This window comes from Alosa alosa, chromosome 14, assembly GCF_017589495.1.
Source record: "Alosa alosa isolate M-15738 ecotype Scorff River chromosome 14, AALO_Geno_1.1, whole genome shotgun sequence".
In the NCBI taxonomy this organism is placed as follows: Eukaryota; Metazoa; Chordata; class Actinopteri; order Clupeiformes; family Clupeidae; genus Alosa; species Alosa alosa.
Window position 1 is genome coordinate 32,065,104 of NC_063202.1, and position 15,647 is coordinate 32,080,750.

Genomic DNA, 15,647 nt, shown 5'->3' on the forward strand with positions numbered 1-15,647 from the left:
CAAGGCGGTCAATGTTAACTCAATGGGAATGTATTGCTCTTTTATCGTAAATATCTCAAAAAGTATAAAGTTCACAAATGTAAAAAAATACATTGTACAATTGTCCGTTACAAGACCTTTGTATGAGTGTTTGAATGACGGTTCAGTGGTTTTAGTGTTATTAAACGTCAAATTTAGTCGGAAGAAGAATAATAAAAGACGATAAGAAGAACAGTGATAATAGTCCATTGCATTTACATGCAATGCAATAATGCATTATACTAATAGAGAGTATGCTAATAGTACGATAGCCAATAGAGAGTAGCCTAGGCTATTGTAAATGGTAGGCTAAAAGTTCCACGCAATTTTGTTATGTTCATGAGTTTATCATCAACATTTCTATATTCTAAATTCTTCATAGGGCTCTATTTGAGCATAATAAGCCATTCTTTAGGAGCTTGGTTCGCCATACGCTAGTCTAAAATTCCGCACGCAATTGTCACAAGGCGGTTCTAAATTTCTTCTCAAGACGTGACATTCTTGTCTTAATTTCACTGCGTCCCCGTGCCTTGCGACTAATTAAACACAGCACAAGCTGGCTATATAATATAGTAAGAAGCACGGCATCTCGTCTTTTTTTCCTAAAGCTTTGGTGAAGTTAGACTCCTGCTTAGGCTACCATCTAATAGACAGAAAGGTAATATACGTGAGCGTTATCACTAAAGTAGCGAGTGACAAACAATGGAGGAGTTGGCACGAGAGAGTATCCGCAGCATAAGTTTACTGTCTAAACCTTCACGCGGGTCAGATGTCCCTCGTCTCGGCTCCTTTGGAGCCATTTTCATCATGCTAAAATCTGCGCTGGGCGCCGGACTGCTCAACTTCCCATGGGCTTTTGAGAAAGCAGGTGGAGTGAATATTGCCCTCAGCGTGGAAATGGTAAGACAGCAGAGACAACAGTAGCCTAGCTATCGTAATAGGCCTATACGCCTAGACTGCTTGCTGAATAGGTCAAAAGCCAAGGGTCCATGTACTTTCTGAGCGTTGACTTTCTGTTTATTAGCACCTGGTCGATATATTGAGTAGATTAAGGTAGAAGTTCAATCTGTTCAGCTATCAGTAGCCTTGCAGCTGTTATCTTAAGCTGGGCTTCTCCACAATTACAGTTTAGCTACTGTCAAAACGCCAGTTTTTGAGGAATTCCTTAGCTACAATTCATATGCAGGAATGCAATATTTTGGACAAGAAAGTTGCACTTTACTAAAAATGCAGTATGTTGACATGAATTGTCCCTTTACTGCAGTTATTATGGAAACATTTTTTAGACCGATGAATCAAATTCCAGCAGCTTTTTTTGTCAAATGGGCAATTAGTTGTAGTGCTAATAGACCAGTCAGGACAAGTCACTTTTATTTATATAGTGCTTTGAGAGCAACCCAAAGCGTTCACACACAAGACATTAGATGCATCTCATCCCTCTATTCGGCCTCTCTGGTCCTCCAGCTCGTGCTCCGGAAATCGTTCAAAGCTCGACATCATCAAGGATGTCTCATTCTCTAATTGCAACCAGAGGAGGTGAGAACCGTGTATATTGTGTCTATGGTGAGAACAAGGAGAGAGGGCCGATACGCGAGGAAACACGAGCATCCTTTGCGGAAGTGTTTTCAATCGGAATTTTGCAATAATTGATCCAAGCTGTCAAGGTGAAAAGTTCCCTCCCACATATATCAACTTTTGGTTTACAATAAGTTCATACAGATTGATTAGCGACAATAAATTAGTAGATAGGGTAATCATATTGGTTGCTATGGCGGTTGCTAGGTTGACATTATAGTTGTGGTTGCTAAGTTGTTGCTTGCGTAATGAAGATGGTTGCTAAGGTGTTGTTAGGGTACGTGTGGTGGTTGCTATGCCAAATAAAGTGAAATAAAGTGGTTGTTATGCTGGTTGCTAGGGTAATCATGTGCATGCATGAAAATGCACTGCACTGGCTTCTTATTACAGTGCATGAAAATGCACTGTTCTGTTATCCAAAGTATTCTTTCTCTTATTATTATGTACTGTTCTTCCTATGCTTCTTATTCTTATTCTGCTTACCACTTTTTCTGCACGCAATTCAGCTTGAACCGTTTAACTGTTTACTGTTTAACTGTTTACTATGTTGTTAGTCGCTTTGGCTAAAAAGCGTCAGCCAAATGTAATGTAATGTAATGTAACTTAGAAACTTAATTCAAACTTTGCCACATAGGTCTTTTAAAGGACACAGCTGCTATGTACTTTTCATCTTTGTAACTTTTATACTTTAAAAACTACTCAATTTTCCCATAGACTTAACATTGCCAATTGTGACATCACAATACGGCCATTAAGCAATCAGAATCCTATGCCAGGTGTTCAGGCCACATGCAGCAAATGCCAGTCTCAGGCTTTAAGCATACAATATGGCTCTCCTAAGACTACACATCCTGTTCAACTGTTTCCTCTGCCCAAAACTGTTTCAAAATAAAAGTCCTCACTACAATAATTCACTGTTAAACAATTGAAGAGTTTGGTTCCAAAACGCTATAAATCCAAAATTGTTAAATTGAGAAAAAAGGCATTTTCTTTCCCAAAAGACTGTTTATATGAAAACTGTTATTTTCTGTTTCAAACTGTAATATATCATTATGAGTCTTTTATAACATAAAAAAATCAAATCCATATTTTTAAACATTTATTAAACAAGCTTTTTTTCCCTCCAAAATGCAATATATCCATAACACATTTTTCCCCAAAATGCTACAAATCCATTTCATCAACAAAAACTCACTTTCTGTATGAAATTGTGCAAAGACATAACAATAAATAACAAGGAAAGGTTGTCTATACATATGACAAATCCCAAACTTGAACAACTTATATTAAACTATTAAACCAATTTTTAAAAGTACATTCATCTCACCGCCTTTTTCAGATTGCATTCATTTCAGTCTGATATTAATGCTGTTAATAGGAACATTTGAAGTGCGTCCTGAACTCGTATGTAACATTAGAGCAACATTTTGTTTCTGTTGCATTCATCTTGTTATTCTGTACATACTACATTCATTCCATTTTCAAAACAATGTACAAAACTGTACAATTATTAAGTTAAATAGTATTAAATAGTAAGTTATCTATACATATAGATACAAAAGATTTCTAAAAAATACATCCATCACAATGCTTCATAAAAACATGCTCATAAAAACAACATTTCTGTGTCATTAAAAAACATAACAATATTTCTGTGCAAAATATAACTTTAAATAAACGATACATCTGTGTGAGATTGTGCAACATAACTAGGCTATAAGCAACCATGACCGTCGATTTACATAACAATGCTAACTTGAACAAATTTCTTATAGTGGAACACCGATATATGAAATACATTAATCATGTTGTAGTGCATGTTATTTATGTATCTATTTATTTATTTATTTATTTATTTATTTATTTATCTATCTATCTATTTATCTATTTATTATGGACAACTACAATTCAGTGTCATTGTGAAGTGCCATTATCTAGACACACCCAACCACACACAGACTTTCTCCCCACTCACTTAACTCTCCTCCTCCTGTTTGCTCAGGTCTTTCTCACATACACACGTGTACACACACACTTGTTATGCACTGAAACAGTGAACTCAAAAGGCACAATCGGCAGAATTATTCTTCATGGCTGTCGCAGTCAGCATCATTTACAATGAGTGCTCCATCATAGAAGGCACGTACAGTGTCACTGGCACCAATTTCAGCAAGCAAGTTAAGCACATCCTTTCTTTTTGCATCCTTCACTGTGCTTACATTTTACATTTGGGAGCTGACTCGGCTTGAAGTTTGCCCAGTTCTGTCCTCGCTCCAAAACCGAGTGATAGCAGAAGTCACTGTTGTACATAGTCTTGAATCCAAGTTTGTCATTCCTCAATTCCAGCATTCTAGCATCACTAAGCTTGAATGACTTCTGTGGCTTTACAAAAACCTGTGTTGCCTTCTTGAAGTCATAAGCTTGCCAGTCCTGGCCGTAGACATGGACATGCCCATGGTTCCTCAAAATGTCATTGTACTCCTCCGGCATGAGGATAGAATTGTGCTTTCGAATCTGCTGCTCAATCCTCCCGAAAACGCAGTCGACAGGAAGGAAACTGTGTCCCCTGATGGGAAACACATATTCAGTGATCATATTCGGAAAATTCTGCTTTGTTAAAGCAAACAGCATTGACAGAACATTCACATTTTTGTTTTGTCCAAAACAGGAATCACTGAATAATCTCAACTTCTGAACATTGCAAAGTGCAACATTCAATGGCTGCCGAAAACAGTGGTTCAGAGCAGAAGCAGTCATATTAGTGTCTTTTCTGTTCTTGTGTTCCATCCATGTGTAAAGATGGATGTCATCCTTGCTTTGCTTGCTGCATTTCCCAGCATGGACAACACCAAAGATGTACATGTAGAGCTGGCGGGAGTAGTAAGCCTGACCAATGGGGGTTCTTGGGAGTACCAGATTCTGCATCATGTCGAAGCAGACTGTCAATGCTGCATTGTCACTTTGCCCAAGCAAATCATAAAACACCCTTGCTCGTCTGCGATGCAAAATGAAAGATGCTGATGCTGTACACTTCTCCTCTTCGGGCAAGCTGGGGTTCTTGAAAACTGGGCAGATGAAACTTTGCACATGTAGAACACACGTTGGTGGCTGGATGTCCAAATGCAAGGTTGAAACTGTATCGGAAAACACTGTAATAGAGAGAGTAGCTAACAGCGTCATGATTTTTCTGCTTGAACAAATCGAACAAATTCACCATTTTCTTCACACTGAGGTCACTGGGAAGGTATTTCCGCATGTGATCCATCACAAGTTTCTTTTCTTCATTTTCTGTAACTTTGTGAGCACCACCCCTACGTTCTGGTCTGGCTTCAGCATTCTCTGCATAATATCTTGCCACTCAAGCTACTCTATCTTTGCCAATACCTGCAACAACAAAAGTTAAAATAACATTTTATTTCTTTGTTAAGGGGAAACTGAGATAGCATATGCTAGTGGCTCATCAGAATATACAGTGGCAGTCAACCACAAATCCATTTCAGCCTGAAATGGGTTGGCCTACAAACCAACAACTTGAATAACTTTTTACATAATATCTCACTTTTAGCATGTTATTTATTTATCTATTTGTGTATTTATTTATTTATTTATTTATTTATTTATTTATTTATTTATTTATTTATTTAGGAACAAAACTATTATGGAAAACCACTAGGTCTACCATGGCCTAAACCACGAATGACACACTCTCTGTTGGCTAGTATGACACCCTACAGTAGGCTAATGTTACAAGTTTACTGGAATATAAGTGTCTGTTTACAGCAATTGGTGGATGTGCATATCACAGTGTTATGTCCGGATAAAAACAATACCAATGTTTTGCGTTCTGACATGCAGCACTAGGCTATTCTTGATAGATGTCAGGGTGTTAGTTTATGTCTGAAAGTGTCTATAGGCTATTGTTTTCCTCCATTTCCTCTGAAAAGTAATGTTCCAACATTTTCGTTCTTCATCCCGTCATTGCTTTACAATGCTAACATGCTACAGGAGCGAATCAGAGCACAACTTAGCAACACGTTTCCTAGAATAGGCTACATTTTTGTACAGGCAGTGAACTAGTGTCATGAAATAAAACAAATAAACTCACCCAGCGCTGCACAGGAAGTTGCCCTGCAGACAGGAACCTTCGGTGGATGATCCTTAAGGAAATGGTATACTCCTCCGTCACATTTGCGCGTGAAGCTTTAGTACCACTTTCAGCCACTGTGCGTCGCTCTGCCACTGTACATCACTCTGTCAGTAGCCTGACTGCCACCCATTCTGAAAAAGCAGGAGGCTAGGCTACCTTTAGTAATTGTTACCGAGAGGAATCCCAGCCTACGAATTCAATAACAAAATAAATCGTAATTAAACATTACCTCGATTAAGGCTACTTGGGTATGGCTTAAGGCTTGACTACACGGTGGTAGCGAAAATCGAAATCTGCTTTTGATAACCTACCGGTGCCGCTCCACGAAACGAAAAAATATCTTATATTGTCAGTGTTGGGGGGGACGATATGAGCCTGTTGCATTTAGTTAGATGTCCGAGTCACGCATAATGTTTGAAAACCACTGGCTCGTAATCACAATAATTTAACACACGATAGTTGGATAGCCTACTTTATCATGTCCCCATGTCTACATTTTTGTGAGTAGCATAGAGATCGTTAAAAACAATAAAGTATGGCTCTCCGTTTGGGACATCGAAAACTTTAAAAAAAAAAATTTTAATAGACTACCGTCGAAGATGCTGACTTGCAAAAGCCTCGGGATAACACGTTATCTCCACTATCATCAGTCATGCCCCTTGATCAAAGTGGGGAATGAAATAAAAATTTGAGAACCGCTGGCTTAACAAGTTACCTGCAGTCCAGAACACAGAATCTGTTGCAATATTCTGATGATCGGCGATGATATCGGCAAATGTTTGTTTTCCAAAGTAAGAATTTCACTTCACCATGCACCTTCGACAATGAATAGCTCATTACACTTGTTAGGTACTGTTAAACGTAGGCCTACCTGGTATCATTACAAACATTATTCTGTGTCCTAAAACTGGCATATTTTATGGCATTGTGTCATGTAAGTTCGTTGCAAAATCTAGAGAAATGTGTGAGGTGGTCAGCGGGGGACAATTGAGACACACATTGGATTGTGTTATTACTTGAACATTCCACACTATCCACAGCTGTGGTAGGCCTATCAGGGGCAGGAGGATTACTGGTAGCGCAGGCTTTATATAAAATTCTTCAACAGAAGGCCTCGAATGTTGTCTTGTTTGTGGAGCTTTTGCTTCGCGCTTCTGTAATCTCGGCTTCATTGAAAATGAGGGCTTCCCTCAATGACCCTCCGAGAATAAATAAAGGTTGAATGAATGAATGCCCAAAATAAAGGCCTGTGGTTTGCGCAGCCTACAGTAAATAACAGACCCGCCAGAATGTTATGAGAGCGTTATGATGCTTTTTTACGAGCAAGATGTTTTTGGTACCCTACGCACACTGCATGTTCTTAAATAACAATGATCATCAGTAATATTCGACTATTAATTTGGGTAAATGGGCAAGCGTGACCACCTTGATTGGTTGATTGGCTGATGATGATTGTAACGCGGGCATGATTCCAAACACCTCCCTTACGATGATGAGTGACAGGTGACAGGTCTCAGAATGCGTGCGCTACACAAGGACGGAAGATGATGAATAACTGGGGCCGTAGGCTATTCACAAAGGCTTTTATCTTACTACTAGGAGTAGGCTACTCCTAAATCGCACTTAAAGATTTTAGATTGGAGTTTTCTCTTAAAAGTTATTCACAAAGCCTTTCAGACAACTCCTAAACTAGGAGTGAGTCTTCGTGGCTATGGATGACGTCATTACTCATGCACGAGCTTGACTGAAGTGACCACCTTGATTGGCTGACGATTGTAACGCGGGAATTCCAAACACCTCTCTTCGATGATGAGTGACAGGTGACAGGTTGAGAATCTTGCGCTACACAAGTAGTGCGAAAAGACGAAGATGATTAATAACTGAATAAAAAGGCCTAGCCTAAATGAATAAAGAGTAAGGCAAAACAAATAGCCTAGTAGCCTAATGAAAAATAGGCCTATGGATTGATGCAGTAGCCTACCTTTGCCACATTATTAAATTAATCTGTCACCATATGCCTAGGCTACGTTTGCAAAGAGGAGAACATTTTAATTTTAATTCACAAAGAAACGTTACATTTCATTTACATGTTAACAATGAGTAGTTTTGGTTGTTGTTGGTGGCGTTATTGCATCCCTTTTATGAATGCAAAATTGTTTCCTTGCATTGGAAGCTCCTGTTAGCATAGGCTACGATTTCAAAACATTGCAACGTAAAATGCCACAAAAAGCTGTTTATGAATAGGTCTTAGTGAGTTAGGAGTCTTCTCGACTTAAGCTGTCCCAGACTTAGGTGCTACTTTTAGGTCTAAAATGCTTCGTGAATTACTTTTTGTGAAAAAGTTATATAGAGTCCTAAAGTTAGGAGTGACACGCCCATTATTTTTAGGAGTTGCTCCTAAATTCGCCAGTTAGGAGCTACTTTTAGCCTTAAAATTCTTTGTGAATACGGCCCCTGAATTAAAAGGCCTAGCCTAAATGAATCAAGGCAAAACAAATAGCCTAGTAGCCTAATGAAACATACGGATTGATGTAGTATCTTTGTAACATTATTAAATTATTCTGTTACTATGCCTACGTTTGCAAAAGAGAACATTTTCATTTGATTCACAATAATGTTACATTTAATTTACATGTTGACAATGATTAGCCTAGTTTTGGTTGTTGTTGTCGGCGTTATTGCATGTTAGTTATGCCTACAATGCAAAAATGCTTCCTCACGATTGGAAGCTCCTGTAGCTGTATACGATTTCAAAACACGGCAAAATGCCGCAGGTTAGTGAATAGGTCTGTGAGTAAGGAGTCCTCTTGACTTCTTTTAAGCTGTCAGAGGTGGGAAGGTGTGATTTGTTGGGGGCAGGGCCAGATTAACTGGGCACAAATGTCTGATGGCCCCCCTTCCCCCCAGCCAACATAAATCGGGTGGTTAGTTAATAGGCCTATCGTGAAGATTTTTTCTGCCATCTAAGGCACGAGCGCATCTGTGAGGCCAAGCCTCACCAAGCTTGTTTGTTTACAACTAACATTCCATTTAATTAAACTGCTTTATAGGCTATGCCGAAATAGTTTTTAACATTTTGAATATTAGTGTCGGGTGAATTGAAATGTTCTCAAAGTAGCCTTATGGCTGAAAGCTGCTTGGGATCCCCCCCGTCAAGCAATATAACCATACAAACGCGCTTCCTGCACTCACTGTTTCAAAAGGAATAATTTTGGCTTTGTCAGAACTGAAGAGCTGTGGACGGCACGGCACGGTATGCCCAATGAAAATAAATTAACACAACACAACACAGACCCCGCTTCTCTTGCGTCAGTCACTGACTTGAACGAAACACAGAACCCGCTTCTCTCACGGCAGTCACTGACAGTAACCTAGAATAAATGCATGGGGAAAAACACTTCCCCATGACAAAGACATCGTAAAAAACACTGAAAGTTAATATTTTGTCACTAGCAACATACATATGTCCTTTGTCAAATGTATTATGTTCCAAGTAGCCTATTCGTAATTCTGCTTCATAAAGTTGAACAAATACATTTGCTTATTTCACAGAAAATAACTTGCAGTGAACATACAAACAGGGGAAATTCTTTCTCTTGTAGCTGAGTAGCCTCAGGTGCGCACGTAGACATAAGGCCGAACATGCAAGCGCCAGTGACTCGTGCTCTCACAACAATCACGCCATTAAACTTAAATAGGTTAACATCACTCTAAGTTCGCCTTCAAGCAAGGAAAACGATGATTTGAAGACATCTGTTTCGTTGGAAGGGCAAGGGGTAGCAACAGGGCAACACAGAGACAGGCCCGATGGCAGGGCTGTTATTAGAGTATTAAAATATGGGATATTCTACGGGAAAACATTAAAACAGCAAGACAGCGGGGGAAAGTTAAAATACGTGATAAACACGTACGTGAAAAAGTTGGCATGCATTGTTTCGGTCCCCATGCACAGGGATTATTTGTCATATTATTAATCACATATGATTATTTGTGAAATTGTGCAAACAGGCGCAACACATTTGAAAAGGAAGGACTGGTAGCATGCAAGCTCACGGGAAAGATTGATTTAAGAACGTTATCACAAAGTGTGTGGCTGTGGCGCGGGCGGAAGACAGCGACAATTGGCAGGGCAGGGTCATGTCTTTTTTAACAATTCTGTCGGAGGGTCATTGAACAATTTCTAGCAGGCAAGAGAGGATCATGCAACTTGCAACTGAAGCACTCAAAATTCCTCCGGTGGCCCCTTCAATAAATAACGAACAGTCCCTAGATTGCTGCTGGGCTATATGTCTTGGTTCATGTCTGTTAACAACTCATTGCCGTCAAACGCATAGCCTATCTCACGGTTACATCTATTACAAACAAACATGCAATGTGAACGTCTGGGATTGGGGAGAGCACTAAATGCTCTACTGAATAAGCACGAAGTCAAACCTTAAAATGAAAAACACTCTTTAATAATAAAAAAAATAATAATTCGCTAATAAAGTAAACTTGCACCATCAAAAATCGTTTACCGCCTGTAGGCTAACTCCGTGATAACAGGACGTAACAGGAAGGCATTTGGCTGAGCAACGGAGGTTAATATGCTCTAGATTTTGTCCAAATGATTTCTGTCTATCATCGTTGCACTCGAGAAAACCAGAATGTTTAATTTGTCCCGTTTCTTCTAATGGGCTGCAAACGGGATTCACTCGCAGTTAACCAAATATTTCTTTTATTAGGGCAGGGCAGGCATATTTCTGGCTATTAAATTATTTCTAAAACCAGTCTGCTAAAGTCTGTAGTGAAGTCTGTGTAGGGTTTTCCAGGCTTCATTTCTTTTCTGAGACACCCTGCTCACTTGAGCCATCTACGGTTGTTTGGGTTGTTGCAGCGCCTCACTGAAAAAAAAATACAAATTAAAGTCGCGTGATACCGCGTGATCCCACGCGCGGACCGCTAGTGAAGCTGGCCAAGTCGAAGCACTGCCCACTGTACATGAGGCATACTCCAATTTCTGTTGTCCTGAATGCGCGTTAGATCATTAAGGTTGGCGCCTGCGCACTACGGATTAACTGTGATACTCTGCCCCACCAACTGGGAGCGGTACGTCGAGCCTGAAAGTAGGACACAACCACCAAAGAAGCCTGAAACGCCTGAAGAAAAGAAGGTGGGATGTGTGAGCACTGAACGAAGGAAGAGCAAGTGAAGGAGTGTTCCACACGTATGCAAAAGGTGCGGCTGTTAGATGAGGAGAAGCACCACGAGTAGGCCTACTTTCGCCTGTCTGCTGGGAAGTTTGATAAGTTGGCCCAATGTAAAGACATTTTTCTAAACACAGCAGTGCCATGGTAAGAAAGAGTTGTGCGTACAGATGTCCTCAATTAAATTTGTATTGAGTCTTCACACCGGCCTCATACCAAAAAGTATGAACCAAAAACCTGTAATTACGACGTGTCAATAAGTTTTGAAGTAGCAGGGTTTCCCGCAGGAAATGTGTTAGTCAAGGTGGTAGGTCGTAGGTCCCGGGGGGGGGGCGTCTGGTATTGGTTGCCATCCGAAGGGGTGGTTGGTTCTTGTATCGGTTGCCGTCGGTGGGGGCGGTCTTGTTTGTGCAATACACTAGACTCTGTATATTTAACAATTATTTAACCAGCTTCTCAAAATAACAGTTAACAAAGTATCAACGCCAAACAAACTATTACAAACTATAGAACAAGTGCAAAAGAAAGTGCAAAACAACAAAATGTGCAAATGTGATCAGTCACTACTTATGACAGAGCTGACAACTAGCATTGTTACAAGCCATCCTCCTTGGCTTTAAAAAGATCATTTCAAGAGCCCTTTGGTAATTGCACTGTTTTACTATTGGACCATTAATGCTTATTTTCATGCAGGCTGTCAGACTGTTGACCTGCAGCCTGTTCCGCAAGTCTGTCCTGATCTATACACCGAGAGTGAATGAAGTTTAGATCATTTTATAGTTTTGTATAATATGGATGGAATTTGAGCGCTGAGCTTTTAATTTAGAGGCGGGTGGGCGCTCTGTTCAGCCTCCCATACCGCTCACACACGAAGTCTGGAGGCATGCCCACTAATGAAACCAAGACCGTTAAATTTCAAAGATATTGGCCATATAGCCTAAGTTCGTTGATGGGGATGGAGTTAGCTAAATAATTTAGAAAGCATACGCGTAGGCACGGATGGGCCTAGGTCCGTCTATTGTCAGTCTTGCACGTCCGATTAGACGCGCAAGTCAACACTGCTGAGAGCAGGTGGCTGTTTACTCGGCCGCTTCTCCGGTCAAATTCGCGTCAGGTCCCAAAGAATTAACAGCAACGGCAATATATTTCACTCAGAACATTTATTTTAAAAGACTTCAACACTGATAGTGCAACAACAAACAAGCTTGGCAACGTTAACTAAAGGGATCAGTCGGGATTATTGCCAAAAGAACGAAAATGACAAATCACGCAGTCGGCTAAATATTTTAAACTTGCGCCAAACGGATAAACCCAGCATCGGTGCGTCCCATAAATTAAAACACAAATTGAAGCAACAACTTGATCATTGGACAACCCTACCACTAAACCTTCCCATAGGCCTGCAACATTTATGACATAAAAAGGGGAATATGAACACATTTCATCACACCTGACAATTAAACGGAGCTGTGGCTGTTCGCGATTTCACTGATAATTGAGAACTAGGAGTGAGATATTTGCACCGCTCAGCTCCGCTCACTAGCTCTGATTCGGAGGCATATCAGATATGTAAAGATTATAAAATCTGATTATTTTTCGATTCATGACACGTTTCTTCTTATTTTTTAATGCGTTCTGCGGAGAAGGGAGATTGGCGATGGTCACGGTTTGGAATGAAAGGGAGAAAACAGGACAAAGTAACACGTTTTTTTTTTTTTTTTTTTTTTTTTTGACGACGTAGTTAAGGTGGCAGGCTTGTTTTGCCAAGGTGGCCGCCTTGACTGCAAAGTGCTGCGGGAAACCCTGAGTAGCCTAACTCTTTGTGTTCATAATGTGTTAATGTCTTACTGTGATAATGGGTCCTTCAATTATTATTATGATAACGCATTATTATTACAATAATGAGTGGAGCCAGAGCCCATGCAGCCACCCTGTTTCGAAAATGGAAGATAACGCACAGAACGGCCAGCCTGAGCGGACAATTACGTCCCCAACTCATCTAAATTGTGGTGTCTTGAAATGCTTTGGGTTCTACACCATAGATGGTAAAGTAACCGTTAAAGGAACCATATGTAAGAAATGTATTTCAATTAATCATAAAATGGCCCTGATATGTCACTAGACATTAAGAAATCATGTTCATTTCAAATACTTATATCACTGACAACAGTAGTTCGGCCAGGATATTGTCATTTAAAAAGTGAAGTTGCAGCCCTCAACTGATGTTGTGTTTTTTCATGTCATGTTGTGTTTTGTCCTCATGCTCCACCCTCCACCTATCTGCTAATCACAAAGTCAGTAGTGTTTCGGCATCTGGGTTGGCAACCTCGAGTCGAGGGGGAGGGGGAGGGGATACATTGCTCTACAGTAATTTGAAAGTGATTGCAGTACCAGTTTTGGCCACAATCTTACATATGGTTCCTTTAAAGAATGTATCTGTGGATTGTGGCTTTACATCGGTCGAAGTTGACTCCATGTTGTGGTGTTTCACGTAACTCGATAGCCAGGCAAGCTGAGGACAGGCGCTCTGCTCCATCGTCGTTATGGTAACCAAACAAGTCTTCTTCTGTCTAGGTTTGTTTCTAGGTTTTTTTTGCTTCACTGTGAGAACAAACCACCGCCTGAGTTTCTGATTTTCTTTCTGACTCCCCTATCGTGGTTGTCTTTTGACGGCTTCCGCTTCTTTCCCACTGACGACACGACCACTGGCTCCTCAATACCATCAAAGTTCTTCATTTTAGTATAGGTATAAACTTAAAAGTCTATGGTGAGTGTTTACCGGCGTCTACTGACAGCGCGCCGCCATGACAGTTTGCGTCATGGAATGGTGCGTGGTGATTGGTAAAATGGAACTGTCGGGCTTTGCGGAAAAACAGGATTGGCGTTTGTCTCTATTTGGGGAAAAAGGGAAGAAACAGCAGCGAAACACGGCGGATATCGCGTTTTGTTAAAAACTGATTATCGAACTTTGAATAGAGAGTAAATGGGGAGCTTGTTTTGGCGGTAACTTGATTTTTTCAAAATTGGCGTTTATCGCGTTTTGGAACCAAACTCTTCAATTTAACCCTTTAAACTACTGAACTTTTTAACTGTTCAGCCATTCCAACTGTCACTTGTCATCAACTACGACTCCCACTAACAGAGCCATTCTAACTTTAAGTTATCGTCAACTACCTATACACAGCCATTAAACTATTTGAATATCAACATTTATTAAACTATCAGTCTATCAACAACTTTTAAACTATCTACATTCAACTTTTAAATGGTCTACTTTTAAACTATCAACTTTTATCAAGCTATGCGTATCAACATACATTAAACTATCTATTAAACTATCTGTCTATCAACAACTTTTAAACTATCTACATTCAAGTTTTAAACGGTTTACTTTTAAACTATCAACTTTTATTAACCTATGCAACCACCATGTCTATCCTAGTATCACCTTAGTAACCATGTCTGTATTATAATAGTTATTATTATTATTATTAGAGTGCATGAAAATGCACTCTACTGTTATCCGAATTATTCTTATTACAGTGCATGAAAATGCACTGTACTGTTCTTCCTAGGCTTCTTATTACAGTGCATGTACTGTTCTTCCTAGGCAACTTCTTCTTCTTCTTCTTCTTCTTCTTCTTCTTCTTCTTCTTCTTCTTCTTCTTCTTCTTCTTCTTCTTTTCTTCTTCTTCTTCTTCTTCTTCTTCTTCTTCTTCTTCTTCTTCTTCTTCTTCTTCTTCTTCTTCTTCTTCTTCTTCTTCTTCTTCTTCTTCTTCTTCTTCTTCTTCTTCCCACTAGTTAGAAACTTCATTCAAACTTTGTAACGTAGGTATTCAAACGGACCAAGCTGCTATGTCTTTTCAACTTTGAAACTTTTATACTTTTTAAACTATTAAAGAAAAAAACTTTTTAAAAATCCCCATAGACTTAACATTGCCGATTATGACATCATAATACGGCCGTTAAGCAATTAGAATCCTATGGCAGGTGTTCAGGTCACCTGGATCAACTGCCAGTCTCAGACTTTAAGCATACAAACTGGCCCTATTAAGACTACACACCCTGTTCAACTGCTTCCTCTGCCAAAAACTGTTTCAAAATAAAAGTCCTCACTACAATATTTCACTGTCATACAATTTAACCCTTTAAACTACTGAACTTTTTAACTGTTCAGCCATTGTAACTGTTACTTGTCATCAACTATGACTCCTACCAGAGAATGTCTAATAAGGGGAGAACTGCCACTCTCGGAAAACTTCCGGTTTCTGAACTGGTTGCAGTTGCTTCTGTGGTTCCACATGAGGGCGCTCGTCCACGAGTGCAGAATGCATGGAGGTCTATGGAGCTGTACCCCTCAAAATCCACTTTTCTTGGATATATATATTTTTTTCAAGTAATTTGAGTATTGCATTCTAAAGGGGAGGCAAAGAAAATACACTTGGTTGAGTATTATATTTTTTTAAGTCACTTAATTGTTCTAAAAAGCCTTTCAAATGTGTCAATGACGTCATTCATTAGCACAAAGCTAGCGTGTTATGTGCAACAACGACCCAACCTGTAAGAAATCAAAAGGACATAAGTACTCGTTCATTCAACTTTTGACCTATAACCCATGTTGAAGTTATACAAACTACAATCAAATCTAAGATTTGTCCACGACAATCAGGTGAAAGAGACCAATTTAGCTGTCTAGCTCCATTGACTCCCATTCATTCTGC

At 39.7% G+C, this 15,647-nt stretch overlaps 1 protein-coding gene across 1 annotated transcript in view; it reads left to right on the top strand.

Moving 5' to 3' along the window:
- Window positions 1-606: 606 nt before the first annotated feature.
- The window catches only part of slc38a8b (solute carrier family 38 member 8b), a 56,402-nt gene continuing 41,361 nt past the window's right edge, over window positions 607-15,647 (top strand). The window contains exon 1 of the mRNA XM_048262884.1: window positions 607-918. Coding sequence (XP_048118841.1) covers window positions 721-918 — 198 coding nt within the window. The 5' untranslated portion in view covers window positions 607-720. The remainder of the gene's footprint in view (window positions 919-15,647) is intronic.